Source organism: Eptatretus burgeri, chromosome 4 (assembly GCF_056783735.1).
Source record: "Eptatretus burgeri isolate ZD-2024b chromosome 4, Ebu_testis_v1, whole genome shotgun sequence".
NCBI classification, from domain to species: Eukaryota; Metazoa; Chordata; class Myxini; order Myxiniformes; family Myxinidae; genus Eptatretus; species Eptatretus burgeri.
The window spans coordinates 65,101,732-65,126,431 of record NC_140964.1 but is presented as its reverse complement, the minus strand read 5'-3'; the positions used below and the strand labels follow the sequence as shown (position 1 = coordinate 65,126,431).

General features: G+C 43.2%; 2 protein-coding genes across 9 annotated transcripts in view; one reads left to right on the top strand and one right to left on the bottom strand.

Annotated features, from left to right (window-relative positions):
• Positions 1-24,700, bottom strand: part of LOC147028237 (uncharacterized) — a 51,974-nt gene that overhangs the window by 12,939 nt on the left and 14,335 nt on the right. For 3 of the 8 annotated variants that reach the window (XR_015057488.1, XR_015057486.1, XR_015057481.1), the window contains exon 2: positions 16,227-18,810. Coding sequence is in view for 2 of the 8 variants with exons in the window: in XM_085878472.1 (XP_085734598.1) it covers positions 4,910-5,007; positions 18,652-18,810 (257 nt within the window). In the remaining 6 variants the exon portion in view is untranslated. Of the gene's footprint in view, positions 1-4,909; positions 5,008-16,226; positions 18,811-24,700 lie in introns of those variants that run through there. The other 5 variants (XR_015057487.1, XR_015057483.1, XM_085878472.1 and 2 more) reach the window with 4 other exon arrangements.
• LOC147028238 (cation-dependent mannose-6-phosphate receptor-like) lies at positions 724-17,584 on the top strand. The gene is made up of 7 exons (XM_085878471.1): positions 724-988; positions 4,871-4,958; positions 5,490-5,596; positions 6,534-6,621; positions 10,509-10,582; positions 15,531-15,657; positions 15,792-17,584. Exons 1-7 carry the CDS (start codon positions 840-842, stop codon positions 15,867-15,869), a joined length of 711 nt encoding a protein of 236 aa, XP_085734597.1. The 5' UTR covers positions 724-839; the 3' UTR covers positions 15,870-17,584.

The window sequence follows — 24,700 nt, the reverse complement described above, 5'->3', positions numbered from 1 at the left end:
CATTACACTACCATTTGGCAATACCTTACCCTACCATTTTGCAAAACATTACACTCCCATTTGACAAAACCTTCCACGACCATTTGGCAAAACATTACACTACCATTTGGCAAAACATTACATTCCCATTAGGCAAAACATTACACTCCCATTTGGCAGCAGGAAATACTCATCATGGCATTTACCATAAACAACTCTGCCTTGACTATAAGTTGTCCTCCTAATATTTCCTCCCCATCACACACCACCGCCACTTCCCCTCAAATTGCCTTGCCAATCTGCCATGAATTCCCCCATACTTTTCACCCCTTATGTAAGAAATGTCATCGAATTTGCGTCTGGAGTTCAACTTGAAGCAAGATGTCGACAAAGTTTATTTGTGGAACATATCGACAAATGCGACCAACATGTTTCGAACAAGGTTGCGTTCACTTCCGAAGTGGCTAGCTCGCTCGCTCTTGCCAAGGCAGCCGTTCGTCGTCTCCAGTTTCGAATGGAGCGCTTGCTTGAGTGCTTAAGCGAATTGTCGAGCGCTCAATAAAAGTTTGCTAACTGAACACAGCCCAGGTGTTTACCCACGGTAAACATATGGGAGGCCACGATTCCTCGACTTGGAAAGGTTAAACATTCGCAGCCCCATTGTTCGGGCTTCGCGTATCATCCGCAATGACATCATCGGTACATCCCGACATGCTTGCTGAAAATGATGAAAGGGAAAACCCGTGATTCGCACCCGCTGTTGTTTCAAAGTTTTCATCACCCTCTTTCGCTCCTCCCTTTCGAGTATTCGTTGGTTCCACAACAATTAGGACAAACGCAGTTCACTCTGTCCGCACATAATGAGGGAGGCACTTATATTTGGGTCTGCTCTGACGTTCCTGCTTTGTGTCTCGCTCTCGACGTCATGCGTCAAAGTGACGTCATGTTCGTGCAGATCCAGTCGCGGCTTGTTGGATCTTTCCCCTCTGGCGAGCAACAACGGGCCAAGGTACGTTTCATCACGTCTGGAATCCCTATCCATGCATCTTCAATGTTAAACACTTTATTGGCACAGGTTGTGCTGGATGGTTTGCCATTGCATTCCCACCAATCAGGGTAGGAAGTTGTGACGTTCATGGTGTTCGTAATCACTCACCTAATCTTCCCGAAGGACGGCGTGGGATCTTTATCGTCCATCCGAGGGACAGCACCCAGTTTGTGGCTGCATCGGAATTCGAAGCCAGGCTAGATAGCTGGGAGGCAAGTGTGTATACCTCTCAACTTTCCCACCACCACCACCACATATAGTGGGGAAACTTAGCATAACAATTGTGCATTTTGTGAGGAAAGCACCAAATTTGGAACACTAGTAGCCTATCATATTATGAACAGATTTGGATATTGGGCCATCTCAAAATTTTTGATGGCAGTGGAAAATGGCTGCCACAGCCATCAGCGGCTGAATTTGAGATGGCCCAATATCCAAATCTGTTCATTATATGATAGGCTACTAGTGTGCCAAATTTGGTGCTTTCCTCACAAAATGCACAATTGTTATGCTATATTTAGCTAAGTTGCCCCACTAATATATGAACTTGCGAGCCGACAAGTAGCCTACTTTACACAAGCTGAAGTGACGAGACAAAAAAAACAGGTTGCATGGATGGGGAAAATGAATGTACAGTACTGTATATGTCGGCGATGTCGTTCTGTCAAGATGAGTAAATCGTGACATCTTTACCCAGTAAAAAGGCTCGCTGATATTTGGACAAAACAGGGATGCATGAGCACTTAACCATGGTGATTCACACACACAAAAGGTCAGTGTTGATCTGCAGAGCTTTGTTGGAGGTTGGTGGTCTTTGGAGTGCAACAAGTAGTTGGGTTGGAGATCCGTGAGGAGTTTCGAGGTTTGAGCTGTGCCTTACCCCTGCGCACCTTACTTTTGACAAGGTTTCTGTGTGTTCCTCTGCAGTACAACTTTGTTTCAGTCAATAAACTGTAAGTGAACCTCAAAGCAAACGTGCAGAAGAAATGAACCGAATATCTTCTGGCTAAGTAATCTGAACCCCTCTGATATCGTCATTGGTATGGTGAACATAGACCGTCAGTATGGAGAGCCTGTGCAGATATCGTTTGGTTCAAATGTGAGGACCTTGTGCAGCAGGATTTGGGGCTCAGGAATGATTGTGACAATTGACCAAAATGATAAAACAAGCTGGACATCCCGGTAATTGTGCATGCCTCACAGCCGAGCTATTCACTCCTCCGAGCTAGGATTCGAAGGGAATGTTAAATTTGTGGGATGTGTGCCAAAAAAAAAAAGAACAAAGTGGTCATTCTGCTATTGCACAATGCACAAGCTTACCAGCTAAGGTGGCCAAATTAACATCAGGGTCAATCTCATGGATCGAAGGATCCAAACTTATACTCGTGTAAAGGACAATCAGCAAGATGTCCCATTATAACGTGGAACAGATCACAAAAGACTGGTTGTAGTTGGGAAGATCCATGTAAAAAACAAAAATGAAAGCACCACCAACGACAACACTGCTGTCCAACAAAGCAAAGCAAAACTGACGTTTCGACCACTGAGAGGTCTTCTTCTGGGATTGGGCATACCCCATGCCCCCGGTGTTAAGGACCTTCCAAGGGAAGGTGGAGAAGGCGGCTCGTGACCACAATCTGCTGAATGTGAGGCCTGACGTCATTTTTGTCATCACCTTGGGTGTGGTCGGTTGTGTGCAGACATACATACCGACAAAGTGAACCAATTGCTTTACACACATGGGCTAATAAAGAACTTTACTATGTCATACTGTGAAAAAAATGTGTGACATTAGAACTACACTCGGTAGAGCAACAACCAACCTCCACCAGGCTGAACAGATCACATTTTGTATTTTACTGATAGGCCAGATCCTTATCTGGATCTTCACCGAAATTGAATCAATTTGTCCTTGTCACACATCCAACGTGTCCATCAAGTTTGTCTGAATTAGTCCACAATGTTTTGAAATTTCGTGTGATATATCATTTTTGGCCCCATCTTTCAATGGTGAAGATTCACTTAGAAAATTCAAAAAAACTCGTATCAGAATTCGTCGTTGTCATACAACCCAACCTGTCCACCAAATTTCAGCCGCATCAATCCAGAACATTTTAAGATATTCTGCTCACAGACAGAAAAACAAACACATAGACAGGGGTGAAAACATAACCTCCATCCACCTTTGGTGGCAAAGGTAACTAGGCGGTGGGAAGGGGGGTGGCAGAGAGGAGGGTACCCAGCGTTGCCCAGCCGTGTGAGCCTTTCTCGATGGGGGTTTCAGGATGTTGGACAAAGAAAAGCTATGGACTTATTCACATATCAGATCATCAATTTGGTCCATGTGTTTAATGGACAATAAGCAGGATTTTTACTCCATTCTGATGGACAGAAGGAACTGGTGTTTGCTTGCCAAGTTCATGACATCTGTTTGTTCATCTGCCTATTTGTTATTTGAGGAGAAAGGAAATAGCCCCCCCACTCCCCCCCCCCCGATGCACAGCACCATGGCACCTTTTCCTTACACTGGTCCCTACCACAGCAAGGAGGAACACATTTTGTTTGAGACTTTGACAGGTATGAGTGGGGCCAGGAAGGGTTTTTCAGTGCAGGTGAAACCTGGAAATATGAGTCACATTAAATGCTCTCTGATGCTCACTCTCTTTGTCTGCTCATTGCGATCAACCACATGATGAACAGGGATCTCTCTTTCATTTGTGATTTGCCCCTGCGGTGAGCGGCTGTCTGAATAATCTGCTTCCAAGCAAGAGCATTCCTTCTGGACCTGGGACGCGTGGCCCCCAGTAAAAGATCCAAGATGAATGATGACCTATTTGAATGACCTAGACTCACGTTCACATGTGACATTTCCACCGATTTTGTTGCACCAAGAGGTGAGGAACATCATGGAAAGTGTCTCCTCATTGCACCATATGAGAGATGCTGTCATGCGTGTAACTGCTCGAATACACCTGTTGCTCCGAAGGGCCAGAGCGTGCAGTATCAGGCACGCTATCGGGCATGCTTCCTGATGTGAACCTGACGTTTCTCATCCTGACTGAGATTCAGATTCATTCTGCTGCAGAAAATGAATGAACAAATTTTAATGTCAAGTGACGTCCATGCTTTGACTGGAGAACTGTATGTGTCTGTAAGCTTCAGAGGCTAAATGGAATCCTTACTATAATTCATGGTCCTACGTGTGTTTGCTTGTTTGTCGTACTACTACTCCTACAGTTGTCTCAATTACATCCAGACTTACTACATAGCATCAGCATGACCCAAATTAATATATAGGGGTGTTTGTGGGGGGGGGAGGGGTGGTAGGATGCAAATTCTATATGTAAATATGTATCGTGTAGCGCCACTCCAGGTGGGAGAGGGTACTACAAGACCCCACCCTTTACATTACAGTATTCCTGTCCCCTCGTTTTGCAGTGCAGTGAGGTGTTTTGAATTTGAAGCAGTACAATAAGTGTGTATTTTTTGCTTCAAGAACACAACCCGGGTTATTTTTTTTTTCGGGAGCGATTGAGGCAGCAGTCAGTTGCCTATACACTGCCCAAATAAAGGTATGTGTCAGAAGAATGTGTGACATGCATGCTTGGACATGCTTGGGCGGGTACTATGCGAGAAAGGTACAAATGGTGATCTGACCGTAGGGAAGGCTAAATCGCTCAGCTTCTTTGTTGTGGTTTAATGTGGTGGAAGGTCTTTCGGATCTCAGGAAATAACATGCAACAGCCAATAAGACCAATTGGACTACGGGTTTTGTGTGATGCCTGGGATTATTGGCACTGTCTTTAGTAATACTGTAATGTCATTGCTCTCTTGTCATTGTAGGTTTCCACATGCATTCATTTCAAAAAATTCATACATTTCTTATAACCCCTGCATCGCCTTCACCAATGCTACCTGCAAGAGTGTTGCGGTGAGTTCCAGTAGCAAAGGTGCCCCATCAAAAAGGGTCCGTATTGATACTGTTTCACAGAGATGGGGAATGGGAGGTTATGGAGGAGGGGGAGAAAGGAGTGGAGGGGTGAGGCTTTATAAAACATCAAAAATATAGGGAAAACATGATATAAATTGCACGATTTAATCATTTTCCATAATGTATACACATTTCTCCTAAAAGATGTGAAGGGCAGGTGTACTTACTCAGGAGCCATTTATTCATTACTTATGCAAGTAGTATGAGGGAATTTTTCACTGCACCCCATATGATTCTTCACTTCCTTCCTCTATCTCTATCTCTATCTCTAAACTTTCTAATTTAGCCCCCAATCATTATTGTGTACATAATAAATAGATGACTACTGAGAGAGAGACAAACTTAAATGAGTGATATAAACAAGCCTTCCTTTTAACAAATAATTAGCTCTTGTTTACATTTGATGGACATGCTTTGCTAAATTGTATATACATTTGAGAGTTTCAACCTTCCTGGTGATTTAACCCACAGATGTGTAAATTTTTTATGGGATTACATGAGACTGTTGGAAGCCAAAACAGCGCGAGATTTATAGAGGAAGATGGTGAAATCAGCATCTTGTATGGAACAAATAACTGGTAAGGTATCTTCTGGAGATCTTGTCTTTCACTGTGATCGCAACAGTATAACAAGCACTACACTGAATTATTCTGAGTTCCTCTAACCGTTGCAAGAATTTGGGTATTGTGGGTAATGACTCACCAGAGTATTTCTTCATTATTTCAAATATATTTCTTCATTATTTCACAAAGAAGTGTACTGCAAGAAATTCTCGGGAAAGGGAACTTCAGGGTTCAATGCACCCTCTTGGTTTCCTGATGCCATTTGCTGTACTAGCTGATAAGGAGGACACGATATTTACTCTTTTAGAATATGCCGAAAGTGCTGCTCCGAAACTACATTGTAACAATCAAGAAGAAACTCCATGATTACATTTTAACTCAGCAACCAGTCATAATAGGTGGAAGTTATGGGTGAGCTTGATGCAGAGTAAACTAGAAGGGCACTCTATAGAGGTAGAGTGCAGACCTCTACCACACAATACCTGATCCAGTAGAACATATCGAGCCCAATTAATTTTTTGAAATATGCTGTATATCGTTTTTGGCCCGATCTCTCAATGGTGAAGAATCATTTGGAAATTAAAAGATTCTAATATCCGGATCTGGATCTGGATCTTCACCAAAATTGAATAAATCCTTCCTTGTCACACATCAAAACTTTACGCAAAATTTCATCAGAATCTGTCCGTAACATTTTGAGATATCCTGCACATAAACAGACAGAAAGGGGGATAAAAAAAAATAACCTCCTTTCACCTTTGGTGGCGGAGGTAATGATAACACCACCGAGTCAGCTTGGTTTGCAAAAAGCATCTGGAAACCAAGATGGCAGATTGAACCCTGTTTATTGCCCAGAAGCTCTTGCAGTAAACATTTTTCGAAACACAATCAACGAGATGCTTGCACACTTTGAGGACATCTAAACTACACAGTGTTGTGTGTTCTTCTACAGGGGAGCTAAACTGGTTCTTCGATGTATTCCCCATGCTGTTGATTCATCACTGAAGGTATTGAAATTTGACGTCCGCAACAAAAAATATGTGAGTATGATACTTGGAGCACAGCACACCAAATAATCCCATCAAATTGAATCTGTCGTTTCCCATCAAATCATTAGAATGCGAGTCTGGATATAAAGTATGTACTATTAGAATTTGAGTTCATCGATAAAGTATTGTTGTGGTTACCAAATTCGCAAACCACCATTCAGGTCCCTTAGGTGAGGTATCTCGGTAAGTATATGTGTAGTTAGGCCCAAACCCGTTGTCTAGTGGGAATACATGCCATTTATGCGTGCTGCGACTCTTCAGGATAGCCGTTTTTCTTTTGCTATCTTTATTTTGGACCAACCGCCATTGTTACCACCACCAACCACAACATCAACCACCCACCGCGGCGCCGCTTCACGTCACACCTCGCAACCGTCGCATCGCCACCGTTCTTGCGCCGCTTGTGGGTACCGGTGTTGGACTCGTGCAGAGCGCGCGCCGAACAGCGTGTACAAAACCACGGATTTTCCACTTCAAAAACGGATCACAAACGACACACGCCCACTTTTGTTTCGTCCAATCGGTGAGCGAGGGGCGATTTGGCCCCGCCTCCAGGGCGTTGGAGGGCAATCGCTATATGCAAATTTATGGATCAAAAAGCATTCACGCCCACTTTTTCTCGGGCCAATGGGGAGCGAGGTGAAAGGTCGAAGGCAGGGGGTCAAAGATGAGAGAGCGAAGCCACGGGGCTTATATAAGCGACCGCGTTCGTCAAGTCAGAGAGAGTTAAGACTTCGCAGTCGGTGGAGTTGGGAAGAAGAAGCAAGAAGGAGTTGGTCGTCGTCGTGTGCGTTGGAGTCGGAGCGAAGGGGACGGAGCTGTGGAGAGGCGGCGAGGGCAGACGAGGGGGTGCTCGCGTCGTGCCGGGAGCTGCACACCAGGGAGGCCGACGGCGCGACCTGGTCGAGGTGGAGACGCTCGTCGCGGGACTCGAGGCAGAGTAGAAATCCTCCTTTACCCCGAGCATCAGCAACCCCCTCCTGTTTCCCCCCGCGCTGAGATAGTGCGACCAAGGGGGCCCCTTTTCCCACCCCCTACCAGACACTGTCCGCGAGGCCCGCGGAGTTGAGGCACCATCGCCGCTCCGCGTCTCATCACCAGACGGGTAGGCCTGACCCGGTCTCGGCCTCAGGCCCGCCTCATCTTTGAGGGTGTTCTTTTCCTTGGTTTTGGGTATGTGTTGTCGGCGCCGTCTGTGAAGTAAAATTGTATAAGTGTTGCCGTGTGCTCGCGTAATCGGTATTAGATCTGCATTGTCGCATTTGCTTTTTGTGTAAAATTGCATTGTGTTTCTCTTCTTTTCTATGTGCTTTTGGTGGAATTGTATATGTGCGCTTTCCGTTCATCGCGAATAAATGTGCTTTGTGTTGAACTGTTTCCCGCTTCGCTTAGTCATTTCTTTCATTGAATCCTCATCTTGCTTCACGTAAAGGGTTGGTAGTGGGCTGAATACGCCCGATAATTAATCGAACCGTCGAGGCCGACGATAACACCGCTCGGTTATCCCGATAGTACGGAACGGGTCGCTTAAGTGGCCCGTGTCCGAAGTCGACCTGCGGCGAGGTGCGATCGCCCGGTCTACCCTCCGTGTGGGTACTTAGGTAGGTCGAATTTGGCGAGCAACCCTATCCCACGCGGGGGCTGATTGGCTCGATCGCGGTGAGACCGAAAGGTCCACCCGTGACTGGTTCCCGGCGTTAGTCCGAGAGGGTCACGACTGGATTGTCCGTCCGGTGGGCGACGTGCCGCGATTCGAGTTACGTGGCCGCCAGCACGCCGGCGGGCGCGAATCCGTAACAGTATGTACGATTAGAATTTGAGTCTGTATATAAAGTATGTCCTATTAGAATTTGAGTCTGTATTTAAAGTATGTACTATTATAATTCGAGTCTGTATATAAAGTATGTACTATTATAATTCGAGTCTGTAAATAAAGTATGTACTATTATAATTCGAGTCTGTAAATAAAGTATGTACTATTAGAATGTGAGTCTGTATATAAAGTATGTACTATTAGAATTCGAGTCTGTAAATAAAGTATGTACTATTGGAATGTGAGTCTGTATATACAGTATGTACAATTAGAATGCGAGTCTGGATATAAAGTATGTCCTATTAGAATGTGAGTACATCTAAACAGTATGTACAATTACAATGTGAGTCTGGATATAAAGTATGTACTATTTGAATGTGAGTACATTGATACAGTATGTACAATTAGAATGCGAGTCTGGATATAAAGTACGTACTATTAGAATGCGAGTACATCGAAACAGTATGTACTATTAGAATGTGAGTACATCTAAACAGTATGTACAATTAGAATGTGAGTCTGGATATAAAGTATGTACAATTACAATGTGAGTACATCTCAACAGTATGTACAATTATAATGCAAGTCTGGATATAAAGTATGTACTATTAGAATGGGAGTACATCTAAAAAGTATGTACAATTAGAATGCGAGTCTGGATATAAAGTATGTACAATTAGAATGAGAGTACATTGATACAGGATGTACAATTAGAATGTGAGTCTGGATATAAAGTATGTACTATTAGAATGTGAGTACATCGATACAGTATGTACAATTAGAATGTGAGTACATCGTTACAGTATCTACTATTAGAATGTGAGTACATCGATAAAGTATGTACTATTAGAATGTGAGTACATCGTTACAGTATGTACAATGAGAATGTAAGTCTGTATATAAAGTATGTACCATTAGAATGTGAGTATGTCTATAAAGTATGTACTATTAGAATGTGAGTACATCGATACAGTATGTACAATTAGAATGTGAGTACATCGATACAGTATGTACAATTAGAATGTGAGTACATCGTTACAGTATGTACTATTAGAATGTGAGTACATCGATAAAGTATGTACTATTAGAATGTGAGTACATCGTTACAGTATGTACAATGAGAATGTGAGTACATCGATACAGTATGTACAATTAGAATGTGAGTACATCGATACAGTATGTACTATTAGAATGCGAGTACATCGATACAGTATGTACAATTAGAATGTGAGTACATCGTTACAGTATCTACTATTAGAATGTGAGTACATCGATAAAGTATGTACTATTAGAATGTGAGTACATCGTTACAGTATGTACAATGAGAATGTGAGTCTGTATATAAAGTATGTACTATTAGAATGTGAGTATGTCTATAAAGTATGTACAATTAGAATGCGAGTCTGTATATAAAGTATTACTATTAGAATGTGAGTTTGTCTGCAATGTTTGTACATTTCAAATGTGAGTACATCTATAAAGTATGTACAATTAGAATGTGAGTACATTAGACTGTGAGTATGTCTATTAAGTATGTACAATTAGAATGTGAGTCTGTATATAAAGTATGTACTATTAGAATGTGAATTTGTCTGCAATGTATGTACATTTCAAATGTGAGTACATCTATAAAGTATGTACAAATATAATGCGAGTATGTCTATAAAGTGTGTATAATTAGAATGTAAGTTCAAGTCCTGTCAAGGATCTGCAATCTCACATTGCTTTTTCTTGTTGGTAATTTTTCGAGTACTGTGTTTTTGTTGTGATGTAAATAGGATGCGATGTAGTTTTAAGGTGTGGTCACCATCAAGAATGCCAACATCAAAGGTAGACATTGAAATTTTTGACTTGATCTGCATGCACCTTTTTTCTTGGTATTAAAGATCCCGTCATGTTTATCATAAAACGAATTGTTACAATGTTCCTAATACCCAAGGCAAAAAAAAACACCAACTTCTACCTGGTTTGGGTGTTTAATTAAACCCTGTATGAAATACATGTTAAACGAGTTGTGAGTTTAGCCTTTGTTGTTTATTAACTTCTTCTCTTGAACTTGTTGCAGATATTGCAGCTATCTTCAAAGTATGCCTGTTTGAAGTCCAAAGGACTCAATGCTGGTAGTATAATCGCCATTATGTAAGTAACTGTGTGCACACACATTGAAATTCTCACATAATAAAGAGTAAATGTCTGGAAATCTTTTCTATTCCATTGCCATTTAAAATGAGTTAAATTGGAGGAATCTACATAAAGTCATTCCATCATTTCCTTCATTTCAATTTCACCTCCCCTTCCTCTTAATTCTCTTTAATTTGCAATAGCTCTACACTACCTTCTCTCAGTTTTCACCTCCACCCCAATCAGTAGTTTGTTAAAACTCTTCATTTTTTTTTTTGGAAGGGGGGGGGGGAGGGAGGGGAGAGGCTGCTTAAAAACAAATACTGATGATTGGAAATTTTCCTTTGAAAATGTTGTGTGCTGTTGCTTACAAAAACTGATTAGGGGTGGTGTATTGGTTATCTATGCAAGTATGGTGGATTACATTTGCAACACCCCCCCCCCAACCGCCTCAAAGCCCATATGTTTCAAACCTGTTCCTTCCCTTGTTTTTCCTATCCCCTTTCTCCAACCCAACCTTCTTTCTGTTTTCTCCCCATTCCTCTCACACTCCCTTACCCTCCCTACTCTCTTCTGTTATCCTCACGACTATTATTTTTCCGAGTATTACATTTCCTCAATTTAATCCCTTCCTCCCATGCATATGTAACAAATAGATAACCCCTGAAAGTAAAGTATAATATCGATTAAAGGATGTAAAAAGTTTTGCTTTTTTACAAACAAATGAAACAGTAAATGTTGAGTTCCAAAAAGTTATACAGCAGCTGTGTCAAAATAAAATTACCATATATGTATTGTCACATCTGAGGCTCCATTAACAAGGAAAACACAATATGCCTCAGTGCTGGGACCTTTCGTCAATAAAAAGGAATCCATTGCCACTTCCAGCTGTATAGCAAACTGTACCATCATGGCTGGCACAAACTGGCCAGAGAGGTCGTGATGGATTTCACACACGCATGACATGCTTTTCATGACAGGAAGTCCTCACCTGGCCCCACCCACAAACAAGAGGTGTTTACACGTACAATATTACTCATCTGTAAGTTTAATATGCTGTCTCGGCGTCACGTGAAACACTCCGACAGGTCCCTGTTACATGGCAATCCAATGTATGCACAACACAAGGACCATGTTACACTTACCACAGTCGAGCTATGGATCCCCCGCCCCTCCCTCCTACGTCACGTAACAGTATTCTGGTATAATGTACATATAGTGGTTAGAGAAACTTATCAAACTTTGAAAAGGTTTCCATTAATTTAGACCAATATTGCTTTGTGATCTTATAAATGATTGGGTACACTACAACTATTACCCTAACTCCCACTCCTCCTCCACCACCTCTAATGGCTCCAATGGTTCCCACCTTCTTGTGTGGTCGACCGGGGTAAGGTTCCAGTCCAAGTATTTCATGAACTGAGTGCCCAGATGTTCAACTGAAGGTTATTTCAGCTGGAACTTGTAATTTGTACAGGATACCAATGATAACTCACCACGTCTTCACGAAACACACCTGGAATCTTTAACATCCACCAATTTCCACAGACACTGAGGTTACTTTCCTCTTAATGCTAACAGAGAGGACACCCACCTTAACATCGGTTCAAGGTCAGGTGCACTATGTGATACAACATCCTGTCTGTGAAGCACTGATCCAAGAGTTTATAGTCAGGTGGGGAAGCTAACCCAAATTAGACAGCTCAAAGGTAGGTTTGTTCTCGCTCTTTCTGCACCATCCTGCCGTACCTTGAAGGTACATGATTAAATTATTGTAATACAGCTGTTCCAGTATAACATTCCTCACGACCCCAATGTATAATGCCCCAAACACAATGAAGCATCAGATTTGTAAGATAGCGAAAACAATGACTTCATCGAGTGGGAAGGGAAAGAATGCAACTTCAGAGGATGAGATTTCTTGACGCTTTCCCATGGAAGCAGGAAGATCAGAGTTCACCGTGTTTCAAGTCTGCAGAGCGAAGTTGACTTTACAGTGAAAATCCTAAAAGGACCAAAAACTTCAGACGGAACATAATTCAACATGACAGAGATGGGTGGCGATTATAATGACAGCATAATGTGGAATACATCAACCGATGCAGTAAGTCACCAGGATAAAAGTGGTGAGATCATCGTGTCTGAAGAACAGGGCAGCCAGTCAGTCAGTGACAGTTTATAATAGGTTACTGACAGTCAAGTATGGGCTGCAGATGATTGGTGGTTGGGAGATGGATGAAAATAACAAACTGGCATGACTTCAATGCTGACATTACATTACCGCTCGCATGACATCACTGCAAGATTTTAAATGATCATGAGCCATCGTAGCTCCACACACCGGATACTGACACTCATTATATACTGTAACAACTGTCAGCTTTAAGTGGCTGCCATTCGCAAGGGATCAACTATTTACAGTTTTCAAACTCTGTATATATCGTTCTAACTGTGCAAACCAATGAAGGTAGGGCAATGGTCCATAGCACAATCTGCATTGGTATCCTGGGTCACCTGCATCCTCACAAACACTGTATCCCACCCCATGAATACGTGGACATTGCAAACCAAGTGCCTCATCGAGCAAAATACCCAAACAATGAATGACAGCTTCAAGGTGAAAATACCATACTTATCAGGTCCATGCCTGTATTATGGTTGGTGTTCGAAATATTTTATCCCATTACCAGGTACGACTAAAACACCCGAGCCACTCATTTGGGATAATGGGAAACAATGTGGCAGAAACTTTTTTTTAGTAACTTACTTTCCACTTATTGCATATGTAGCAGTTGCCCAACTGTGTGACTCATCATCAGGTGACTTATTGCAGATGCAATAAGAGTGAATAATGTTGTACGAGTAAACAGCATTGCAATCATCTGTCATTTTGCACCAAAAACCCCAAAAAACAAATGAAACCTGAACCATTTCCAACCTCCCAAACAGTCTAATTATCCACACGATTTTTGAAGAACAAAACGGGGGGGGGGGGGTGATATTGTAATTGTGTAATTGGCTCTGTCCGTCATGCCATCTAAACGGTTGGGCAGAAATTCACCAAACTTGGTAATTATGATCACCACATGGCAAGAATGTGCAAGAGCAGGGCCATTTTTGGCCCACCCCCTGGAGCGGGGTCAAAAGGTCAAGTACCGAAAAATGCAATGATGGGCACACTTTTTAAATGAAACTTTGAATGCACAATTAACATTGGGAGACGCATGAAATATGGAAACGATTTTTTGGATTTGATCCCTGGTTCATACAGGGGTCAAAACGGGAAAAAGAAGATCAACTCAAAATTTGATATTGGGTCAATCCCGATGCAATTTTTGCCATCTTTCACCTTTGCTGTAGGTGGTTTTAGGTGGATTTTACCATGTTTCAATGTCTCCTGCATTGTTACTCTCCCCGAAGAAGAGGGTATTGTGTTTGGGTCTGTTTGTTTGTCTGCACAGAACTTTCGTCTTTTCTCTGCAACCGCTTGTTGGATTGATTGTCACCATGTGTGTGACCACTCATGGAAAATTCTTCATCATAATTATGACATCATAGGTCATGTGGCGTGGCAACCATGTTGGAAAAATGGAATAACTTTGGGCCTCTGTATCTCTGAAACCGCACCAAGGAAAAAATTGAAACTTGGCACATGGCATTAATCCTCATGGGGAATAAGTGTGATGTTTTTTGATGTTGTCATAGGTGCCTTCGTCATGACATCATAATTGCATATGTATAATGCTACATCTGATCAGTATGAAAATTTTTGAGGGTAATCTATGGATAAAATAGTCCACAGAAAAAAAAATGATGATGTCATCGGTCATGTGATTCGGCAGCCATATTGTTTATTTTTTTAAAAAACTTTCAAAAATCTTCTTTTCTGAAGTGGATGAACCGATCGAGGCAAAACTTCACATGTATGACCGCCTATCCATGAGGAACAAAAGGTTCACACATACGACATCATACGTCACATGGTTTGGCAGCCATATTGGATTTACCCACAAACCTATAAAAATCTACTTCTCCAGAATGGCTGGACATATCGAGGGGAAACTTCACATAAATGTTCCCCAAGCCATTGGTGTACAAGTTTGTTAGGGAATCATTGATAGGTTACATGGTTTGGCAGCCATATTGGATTGAATAAAAATATTAAATCATGTTTTCTCTGGAACTGCTTAATCAATCGACGTGAAACTTCACATTTATGATCGAGTAGTGATGGGGAATACATGTTTAAATTTAAATTTGATCAGACGCATAGTCTGGCAGCCAGAATTATTTAATTTTGTGACATGGGTTCTTTTCTCTTTTTTGGAATAAGACTCACTTGGCTGTGCCTGGATGGATTGGAGGGTAGAGGAGTAGCAGCTGAAACGTGAATCCTATCCAGGTTTCTCCTGATGACTTCATCTTTACTTTTTGCTTGTTTAGGTTCCTTCTGATTACTCCATTGCAGGACTGTACCTATTTGGTCTTCCATTTGATTTGAATTTATTTTAATCCCATTATAAATTAAATTGAATAATAATAAAAAATGTCATGGGTCAGGGTTAGGTGTCCAATCAAAGCAGGGTTGCATCAAAGTGGGACGTCTTGGTACCTGGTCATCACTGCCAGCAGTTATAAAGTGGCAGTTCTAATTAACGCTCATTAATTACGTAACACACCAGTGCACAAAAGAAGTCCTGGCGAGGATCTGCAATCTCTGATTGCTCTTTTTCTTGTTGTATGTTCTGTGTGTTCGCTCTTACACGAGCCTCGACATGGTATACCAAGAAAAAAAAATGTTGCGAAGTGTGAAGATTTGCGATGGCCTGCCATCGACTTCACTCTGGTTTAAAAAACTTTTATTTCCCCCACTGTTGATGTTCATGCTTTTTATTCATGAGAAAAACAGTCACACTATTTTCCAAAAACTTGGAAGTACACTCAGTTTGTCACATGTACCTTTCAGCCTGGCAGTGATTGTTGCTGTCTACTTGTTCGGAGGGATGTTGTACATGAAATTCGTACACGATGCACACAGAATGCAACTCATTCCTCACGTCGAGTTTTGGAGGACTTTACCGGAACGTACCAAGGTACACATCTCCGATTAAACTTGAACCATGATTGCGTACTGATGCATTGCTAACAAATCCTGCATGCATACCGATGAGTGGCTAGCAAACATTTTTGTGGTGTTGTGAACCATCTTACCCCTATTTTGTTACAGGCTGCTGTGTTGTATGCCGTTCATGTCTTGTGCGGGAAGCTGTGCTGGAAGTCTGGATATTCCAATCTGCAAGTTTAGAGCCTGGACGGAAATCTTAGCCTTTGCATAAAAAAAATGAAATCGCATAAAACTGTGCAATTAAAAGTGAGAAAACAAGGTTAGAGTTCTGAAAATAGGCTTATCTCCTTTCAACATTTACAATTAGATTGACGCTATCATGTCAATAATCAACCAGAAAATAATCATCCGATCATTTGGACTGCATTCCAATGGATACAGTGTTATAAAGTGCGAGTTTTGTTGAATTGTCACTTGGTTAGGTTTTGTTACTTGGGCCAAAGACTACTGAGAATAACAATGGATTAGAAAACAGAAACAGACCTGGTGACTCATTGATTTATATAAACTATATCGTACAATTTCTATGAGTTACAGGTGTGTGTGTGTGTGTGTGTGTGTGTGTGTGTGTGTGTGTGTGTGTGTGTGTGTGTGTGTGTGTGTGTGTGTGTGTGTGTGTGTGTGTGTGTGTGTAACTGTGAAAAATAGTATTAACAACACTGAGGAAAGTGCAGGACACATTCTCACAATGTTAATTTGTTTCATTCCCATGATTTTACCTTATTTCATTCCAAAGATCTTACCATGTCTCATTCCCATAATTAATTTCCCTGATTTTACTGTTTCATCCCCAAGATGTTACCATTTTTCATTCACATGATTAATTTCCATGTTTCATTCCCATCATCTTACCATGTTGAAGTCATGCATAAAATACCATCACAATGTCCGTTTTCCTTTGCTTTCCCACTTTGTTGTGAGGTATCAGAGGATATTGAATTTGAGATCAGAAAATAAAACTAATAACTGTGTAAGAGGGAGTAACGGCTGAGATCAAGTCGAGGCATAGAGATGTGTAATCAATGGAGTATTTCAACATCCGTGGGTTCACAATAAGGGCAATTTTATCTCGCTACCTTATGATTATCTTACTGCAAGTTCGTTTTCTTGCCGACTCTAGTTTGATTCTTGGCTTTAGACTGTGTCCCTCGTCAGAAGGTGGTGATCAGGCAATGAAATTATGTCTAGATCAGGTTTTGGATGGTGTGTGTGTGTGTGTGTGTGTGTGTGTGTGTGTGTGTGTGTGTGTGTGTGTGTGTGTGTGTGTGTGTGTGTGTGTGTGTGTGTGCGTGCGTTACCTGCCTGCTTACTGCACATACTTAGAAGTAAGTATATGGCAATGAAATAATCCTTGGCACAGCAAGTTACAAGAAGAGCAAAGGTTGTGCAAATTGGAATTGATTCATGGCAAACATCTCGTAAAAGAAACCTATGCATTTGATGGTGAGGCTTCATTTCAGGGCTGTACAATTATCAATTATCAACTGCAGTTACCAATTCAAACCAAGGACTTAAATCTGATTATACAGTCAGAAATACTGATTACTTATCATACTCAGATCACGTTGAGAAAATTATGCTGGGCGTATAGTATGAGGGCATGTGGATATTATGTTTGCAAAATGGTGTAACTACGTATCCCTCCCCACATCCCCAAATCCCACCCACCCTCTTGTATCATTCTCAATCATCCCTCTCCCCTCCAATATGAAGCATAGTTGGACTGTGTGTGTCCTATCTCTGTGATTTGAAACCATACTTCCAGAGCATCCTCTGCAATCAAAATCAAGTAAAATAGAAAAATGTGCCCCTGATAACGGACACAAAACATTGGGTATGCAAGGTGGAAGTAATAATTCGTGAAAACGTTTTAATAAAAATAATTTCAAGCAGGATCTTGTGTTGATTTTAATGAAAAAAAATTTCAATCGGAATGATGACTCATCAAGACACCATGTGTTTAAAAAAAAAAAATGAGCATCTAACAGCTCATGTGAGCAGGGTTACCGGCTTAACACTTGACCGAATGTAGTGGTGGGGTGTGAGGGTTAGAGGTGCCTGGAGGGGTGGGGGTGGGGAGGGGGTGTTCATTAGTAGCTTACACTGCAACAGAGAACAGTTGCCAACTTGGCAACCTCCCTCCTCCCCTACATTGGTTCCATGATTAATGCCATTGGCTGAAGTTGATGAATTAGCGAGACAATCCATACCCATCTGTGCATGCACCACAAAGTAGTGGGGGAGGCAGTAAAGAAAATTCTCAAAAATCTTCACAAAACATGCATTTGTTTCATACAAATCACTCAAAATGTGCTGATGTATCTGAGGTTGCTTGGCAAACTTAGCCATTCTGCCTATCGATGATAGATGCAACCTTTGTGTGCCTTTTTCACAGCAAACTGGGCAATAGTATCATCAAGATTGATCGAGTTCAAAGAGTCTTTCTCAATGGACAGAATGGCTAAGTTTGCCAAGCTATCCTGTGACATGGTTGATCGTAGGTACCTTTTCATGAGTTCCAGCTTGCTAAAAGGGCTGATAAGATGGCTTAACTGGAGGTGTGCACACTCGCCTGGGTTCGAATCCCAACCAAGCTATAAACTGTCATCCCGGTGTTTCATCAATGTGTGTGCCGTCCCCCGGATGGACATTAAACTGGGCGTCCCATCCGCTGGCATTAGTTAGTGGACATTAAAGGTCCCACAGTGTCCTTCATGAAGAGTGGGTTTGCTATCACCGGCACTATGAACAAATTACGAATTCCAGCCCTAACCTAAAGAGGCCATTGCATCAGTGGCACAGTCGTGGCCTCAGCCAATGATGCTATCTTACAACCTTGTGCTGAATACAAACGAAGACGAAACTTGCTAAAGGATCGCTTACATCCGGCGAAAACTGCATGGAAACAGAAGCAGAACGTGGCTTCCTTTCATGGTGAATACGTGGGACATGTGCATAGTACCTGTTCTCCATTTTGTTGGTGTTTGATGAACCAGTTCTTCGACATTCCTCGACTTGCAGCCAGGGGTGTGGAGAGGGCCAGGATGGGCCCCAGGGCAAGTAACCAATCCACCCCATCCCACTTTTCTTGCTCTTTTCAAAACTTTAAGAACTGCCGTATCTAAAAAGAGGATCCTAAATTAGGGCAGCAAAGAGCTCATAAATAAAGCAAAATCACAGCAAGTCATGTGTAACTCACAGTATAAGTGTAAGAAAGTAAATAAAGTATCAACAAATATCTATTAGATCTATAATGTAACAAAAATATATGAATTACTCACGAGGGTACCTGGCATTGCTCATTTGAAAAAGAACAACAACAAATTTGAAATGAGGGCAAATATAATTGAAAAATAATTACGCACAAACATATCAAGGAACATCTACATAATTTGAATGTAACGTCAAGTGATCAACTCCCCCACCCCTCACAAACCCCAAGACATCAACCCCCCCCCCCCCACAACATTCCCCCAATCTGACCCGGTGCAACATTCATGGGTCGGATTGCAGGAGAGTGTGTCGAGTGGTGCTGAGGTGTCGTCCACCAGACGGCGGTCTCCTTGGGTTAACATGAGGCAGTCTCTTCGGGTGGGTGCCTGGAATGTCCTATCCCAAAGAGAGGATGATCACCTGTTTCTGTTATCATCTGAGCTCAAGCATTTGAACATCGGTATTGCAGAACTCTCTGAGGTTTGGAGACCGGATTGTGGCGAGATAATGGTGGGTGGTTACACCTACTATTGGTCTGATCGCTCTGATGGTTTCCATGCCCAAGGAGTTGCTGTAGCTTTGTCCAATAAGCTGACTCGTGATCTCACCGTGAAGGACGCATTGTATTCCACACTCGAGTCTGTGGTTGATCAGTGCCCCAGGCGAGAGACACTTCTAGTCGTTGGGGATTTCAATGCATCGACTGGAACTGATAGGGATGGTCATTAGATGTGTGTTGGTCCCCATGGGTCTGGAACTGTGAACCTGAATAACACCAAGTTTCTTGACTTTGCAAGAAGTCATGGACTTAGGGTGGCTGGTTCATGGTTTCAGCGCCCATAAGCTCATCACTGGACTTGGTATTCCAACGCCGGCGGTGTGGCAAAGGAGATTGACCATGTGCTAGTTGATGGTCACTGGAGGATGATCCAAAATTGCAGGGTCTACCGGAGTGCTCAATTCCTCAATACTGACCACCGGCTTGTTGTAGCAACTCTGAAGTTGCACCTTAAATCCAGGAGAATGGAACCATCCCGGCCTAGGTTGGATGTTGGCAAGCTCAAGGATGAGAAGATAGCTGAGGAGTTTGCGAACAAGCTGAGTGGAGATTTGGGGGGTCTGGGTGCTTTGGGAGATCCTGAAGAGTTGTGGAGTGCCTTCAAGACCACCATCCTTTATGTTGCCGGTGGATGTCTTGGAACTCATCGTAGGGCGAAGAAGAATTTTGTCTCCCAAGGGACACTGGATACCATTGACCAGAGTCGCAAGGCCAGGCTGAATGGCAGAGCTGAGCTGTTCAGGGAGCTGAGGCGTAAAACTGTACGTGCACTGAGGGTGGACAAGGAGGCCTATGTGCGAGGAATCTGTGAGGGGGAAGAGCATTACCTGTGGTCAAGTGATTCTCATCCTGCTTACAGGGGAATTCAAGCATTGCGTTCATCCAAGCCCATCCCTCGGTGTACTGCAGTGAGAGCAGAGGGTGGTCGGCTCTTGACAGAGGAGTCCGAAGTGAAGGCTTGCTGGGCCGGTTACTTTGAGCAATTGTACCAGGCTGACCCACCAGCTGTCGAGTTGGATGTCAGGGGTGTTACAATCACTGTTGCTGACCCTCCAATCAACTGTGGTCCACCTTTGCTTGTGGAAAGACAGGCTGCGGTGAACCGGTTGAAATGGGGTAAAGCTCCAGGGATTTGTGGCATTCATGCTGAACTTCTCAAGGCTGGTGGAAATGCTGTACTCATGTCGTTGCATGCAGTTCTGTGCTCTGCCTGGAACACAGGCATCATCCCAACTGACTGGAAGAGGGGCCTTGTTGTCCCTCTCCTGAAAGGTAAGGTTGATCGCCAAGACTGCAACAACTACCGAGGAGTGACGCTGCTCTCAGTGCCGGGCAAGGTCTTTACTTGGATAATTCTTGATCGGGTTCGCCACCATCTGCTTGAGCAGCAGCGTCTAGAGCAGTCAGGATTTACACCAAAGAGGTCAATGATTGACAGTATCCTTTCTCTTCGGGTCCTCAACGAATGCAGACGAGAGTTTCGGCAGGGGCCGCTTGCAGCCGATGTTGATCTCTGTAAAGCGTTTGATTCAGTGAATCGGAATGCCCTCTTGGTCTTCGTGGGGGTCTTGGTCTGTGAGTCAGAGGTCAGCAGACATCTGGGTGATGCTGGGGGAGTCATGGATACACTGGATCATGGGTGTGGCGCTGCCGGTACCTGTGCGGGAGGACGAAAGTCCAAGTCTTCAGGTCCTTGGTGCTTCCAGTCTTGCTCTATGGATGTGAGACTTGGACTCTGACAAAGGATCTGAGACGGAGACTTAATTCCTTTGGTACCAGGACAACTTCCCCATCCCAACTCTGTTCCATATTTTCTCTCCCCACCCCAAGTCCTCACCCTCCCCCTCCCAACCCAAAGGCGTCAATCCCCTCCCCACTCCAAACCTTCAAACCTCCCCCCCCTCCTCAACTCTCCCCACCCACAGAAAGTCCTCACCCCCTCCAAAGCCTCAACCAGCCCCACACAACCCCATCCTCACCCTCCCACCACTCATAAAAGCAAACAGGCATTCCCACATTGAAACAGCAGAATATGCAATGCTTTTCACTCCCCTATCATGCCAGCACTGAATTCACAGAAACCACGATCAAAACAGTCATGGCCCATCACGGTCATATGTCCAACTCATAATTCTGCGAGATATGCAGAAACCCTGTGGAATTGAAACTGTAACGTGACCATGAGACCTGAAACCAATTATATTCTTCGTTTATGCATATATATATATATATATATATATATATATATATATATATATATATATATATATATATATATAGATATATATATATATATAGATATATATATATATATATATATATATATATATTTTGTTGTTGTTGCGGATCCAGGGTGGCGGGAATCTGACCCGGTCCTGGTGCCACCCTCGCCACCACCGTCTCCGGGAGTCTATAACGCCGGCCGGCTCGGCACAGGCCTCGGGTCACGCGTCTTTAATCGCGATACCAACGTAATCCTGTACCTTACCAGTTGGGGAGATAGAACCCCTAGTTACAGACTGGCTTTGTCAGTGACCGAGCGGAGTCTACCAGTCTATAACCATTTCGGTCTTGTATGCCAATTGAACGGATCGTTCCTCGACGCGACACGCATTAACCAATAGCAGCAACTTCATCAGAATTAACCAGATTTATTGGGGAACATCAGGGACATCAGGGGACACAAGCAATAACAAGACAGTGGTTTTATTAACAATCAACCCGTTCTTAACTAGGGAACCACGGTCTAAAGGTTTCGAGGGGATTACTACGAAATATGCCTTATACAACACGTGCAAACAAACATGCATGCAGGACAAGACAGAGTACTTGGTGATGGCTCATGGACGAGAGGACCGTGTCCCAAAAGCACGAAGGTCGCTCGTAAAAACCAGCGGGTTCCCACGGGTTCGAACTCCCACTCGAACGTGCCGCGCAGCAAGAAATGGCGGCGCAGCACTCCAGCTCCCACCCTAGTCACCGCGTGCGCGGTTCTCCTCAGCGCGCTCGGACTCCGCGCCACGTCGACGATGTGAGATCGCCGATCTCTCTCCAGGGTTCAGCACACGAATCCCGGCCTGGCCTGTTCTCCATACAAGGTCCCAGTCGAGGTCCGAGTTCCACAGGCAGATCACAACGTGTCGAGCCATGAGGTGAGCAAGGATCGTCAGACGCTCCGGCGTATCCTCTCCGGCCTTCCCGCCTCGAAGCCCGACTCCCGCTTCGTCCCCTCAGTTCCTCTCTCGGTCGAATCACCGACGTGCAGGTCGGTTCAGCGTCTCTCTTGGCAGACCCAACACTGTGCCTCCTTCGTTCGCTCGCCTCGAAGTGACTCCGAGCACGCCTCGAGAACCCGGCCGCTCCTCACACACAGCACTCCTTTCGTCCCCTTTTCTTTTCTCCTTCGAGTCGTGAGGTGAATCGATGTGCAGGTTCCCCTTTCTCTGCCGGTCGATTCACCATTGCCTTGTTCTTTTCTCTCTCGCCTCGACACGCGAGCTCCTTCGACACACGTCTGTCTCGGCGACTCCCTGACCAAAGGCTCCTCCCCTTCACGTCACTTCCTGTCCAGGCCACACCCCTCGCACACCCCTCGCTCTGGGGCACTCCTCTCAGCCCACTGGGAGGGGCCTATTCCGAAATGAGGAAGGAATAATAGCAATCTCTCGTTTCACCACCATAGCACGAACACGAAAACAGTCTCTTACACCTCCCGACACACAACCTATCTATACATGAATTTAATGGGGGAACTGAGCTAATTCTATATTTAGTATTCCCGTAAGGGCCATTTCCGTAACACTATATCTCTTCTTCTTCTTTCGGCTGCTCCCGTTAGGGGTCGCCACAGCGGATCATCCGTATGATCCGCATAGTGATTTGGCACATGTTTTACGCCGGATGCCCTTCCTGACACAACCCTGGTCGCCTCTTACGACACAGGGATATGGTGGTACACCTATTTTAACCGGGGTATACACCGGCCCAGTACACTGGTACTCATTTTGCCGACCTCGGAAGGATGACAGGCTGAGTCAACCCCCTGGTGTATTAATTCAGTGGCCCAACGGGGCTTGAACTCAGGACCTTTCGGATCCCAAGCCGCTGCCCTTACCACTGCGCCAACACCAGGCTCTTCCGTAACACAATATATATATATATATATATATATATATATATATATATATATATATATATATATATATATATATATATATATATATATATACATACATATACATATACATATACATAGACACTGAATATATATATATATATATATATACACATCTATATATATATATATATATACTGTATATTTATACACATATATACTGTATATACACACACACACACACACACACACACACACACACACACACACACACACACACACACACACACACACACACCATTAAAAGTAAATAATGATGGTTAGATGAAGATCCATTTGATCATCTCTGAGAAAAATGGCAACGCATACACACATTACATTGCTATGGAGAACAGTTGTCAACTTGGCAACCTCCCTCCTCCCCGACATTGGTTCCATGATCAATGCCATTGGCTGAAGTTGATGAATTCGCTGGACATTCCACACCCATCGTGCATGCGCCATAAAGTAGTGGGGGAGGCAGCAAATAAAAATTCTCAAAAATCTACGGTAAACGTGTGTCGTGATCATACCCCAGCAGGAAATGTGTAAGCATACAAACTGTGCTTCTCCATTGTCTTGAGTCACTCACCTGTATTTGATTTTTCGTTTATTTATTTTAATTATTTTTCTTCATAAATTTATATTTTCATTTACAGATGCTTTCCGACAGTTCTGTGATTTTTCCTGGTGTATCAGGTTTCAATGTCCATTGGCACACAAAATTACCATGCTCCCCCATTGTCTTGGGTCGCTCACCTGCATTTTTCTCATTTATTTATATTTTAATTTACGGATGTTGTCCGACAATTCTGTGATTTTTCCTGATGTACTGGATTTGATGTCCATTGGTTCACAAAATGTCAGCTTTCTACGTCACGTGGAAGGTACCGATCTTTAATATCAGAGAGTGAGTTCGTGGTAAGAAAGAGCTTTATATCTACTATATAAATGGCAGTCCTTCTGTCTGTTTGTTTGTAACCAATAAGCTCCTAGACCAGTCAACCGATCTTGATGAAACTTTACACACATATAGACCTAACATTCAGCTCCAGGATGCGCTAAGTGGCTTTCCATAAAAATGAT

Excerpts from the sequence above, each read along its gene's own strand:
- LOC147028238 (XM_085878471.1), top strand. The coding sequence starts at position 840 with ATGAGGGAGGCACTTATATTTGGGTCTGCTCTGACGTTCCTGCTTTGT. Across the intron at positions 989-4,870 it reads GCGAGCAACAACGGGCCAAG|GTTTCCACATGCATTCATTT; the intron begins GTACGTTTCATC and ends TTGTCATTGTAG. Across the intron at positions 6,622-10,508 it reads ACGTCCGCAACAAAAAATAT|ATATTGCAGCTATCTTCAAA; the intron begins GTGAGTATGATA and ends AACTTGTTGCAG.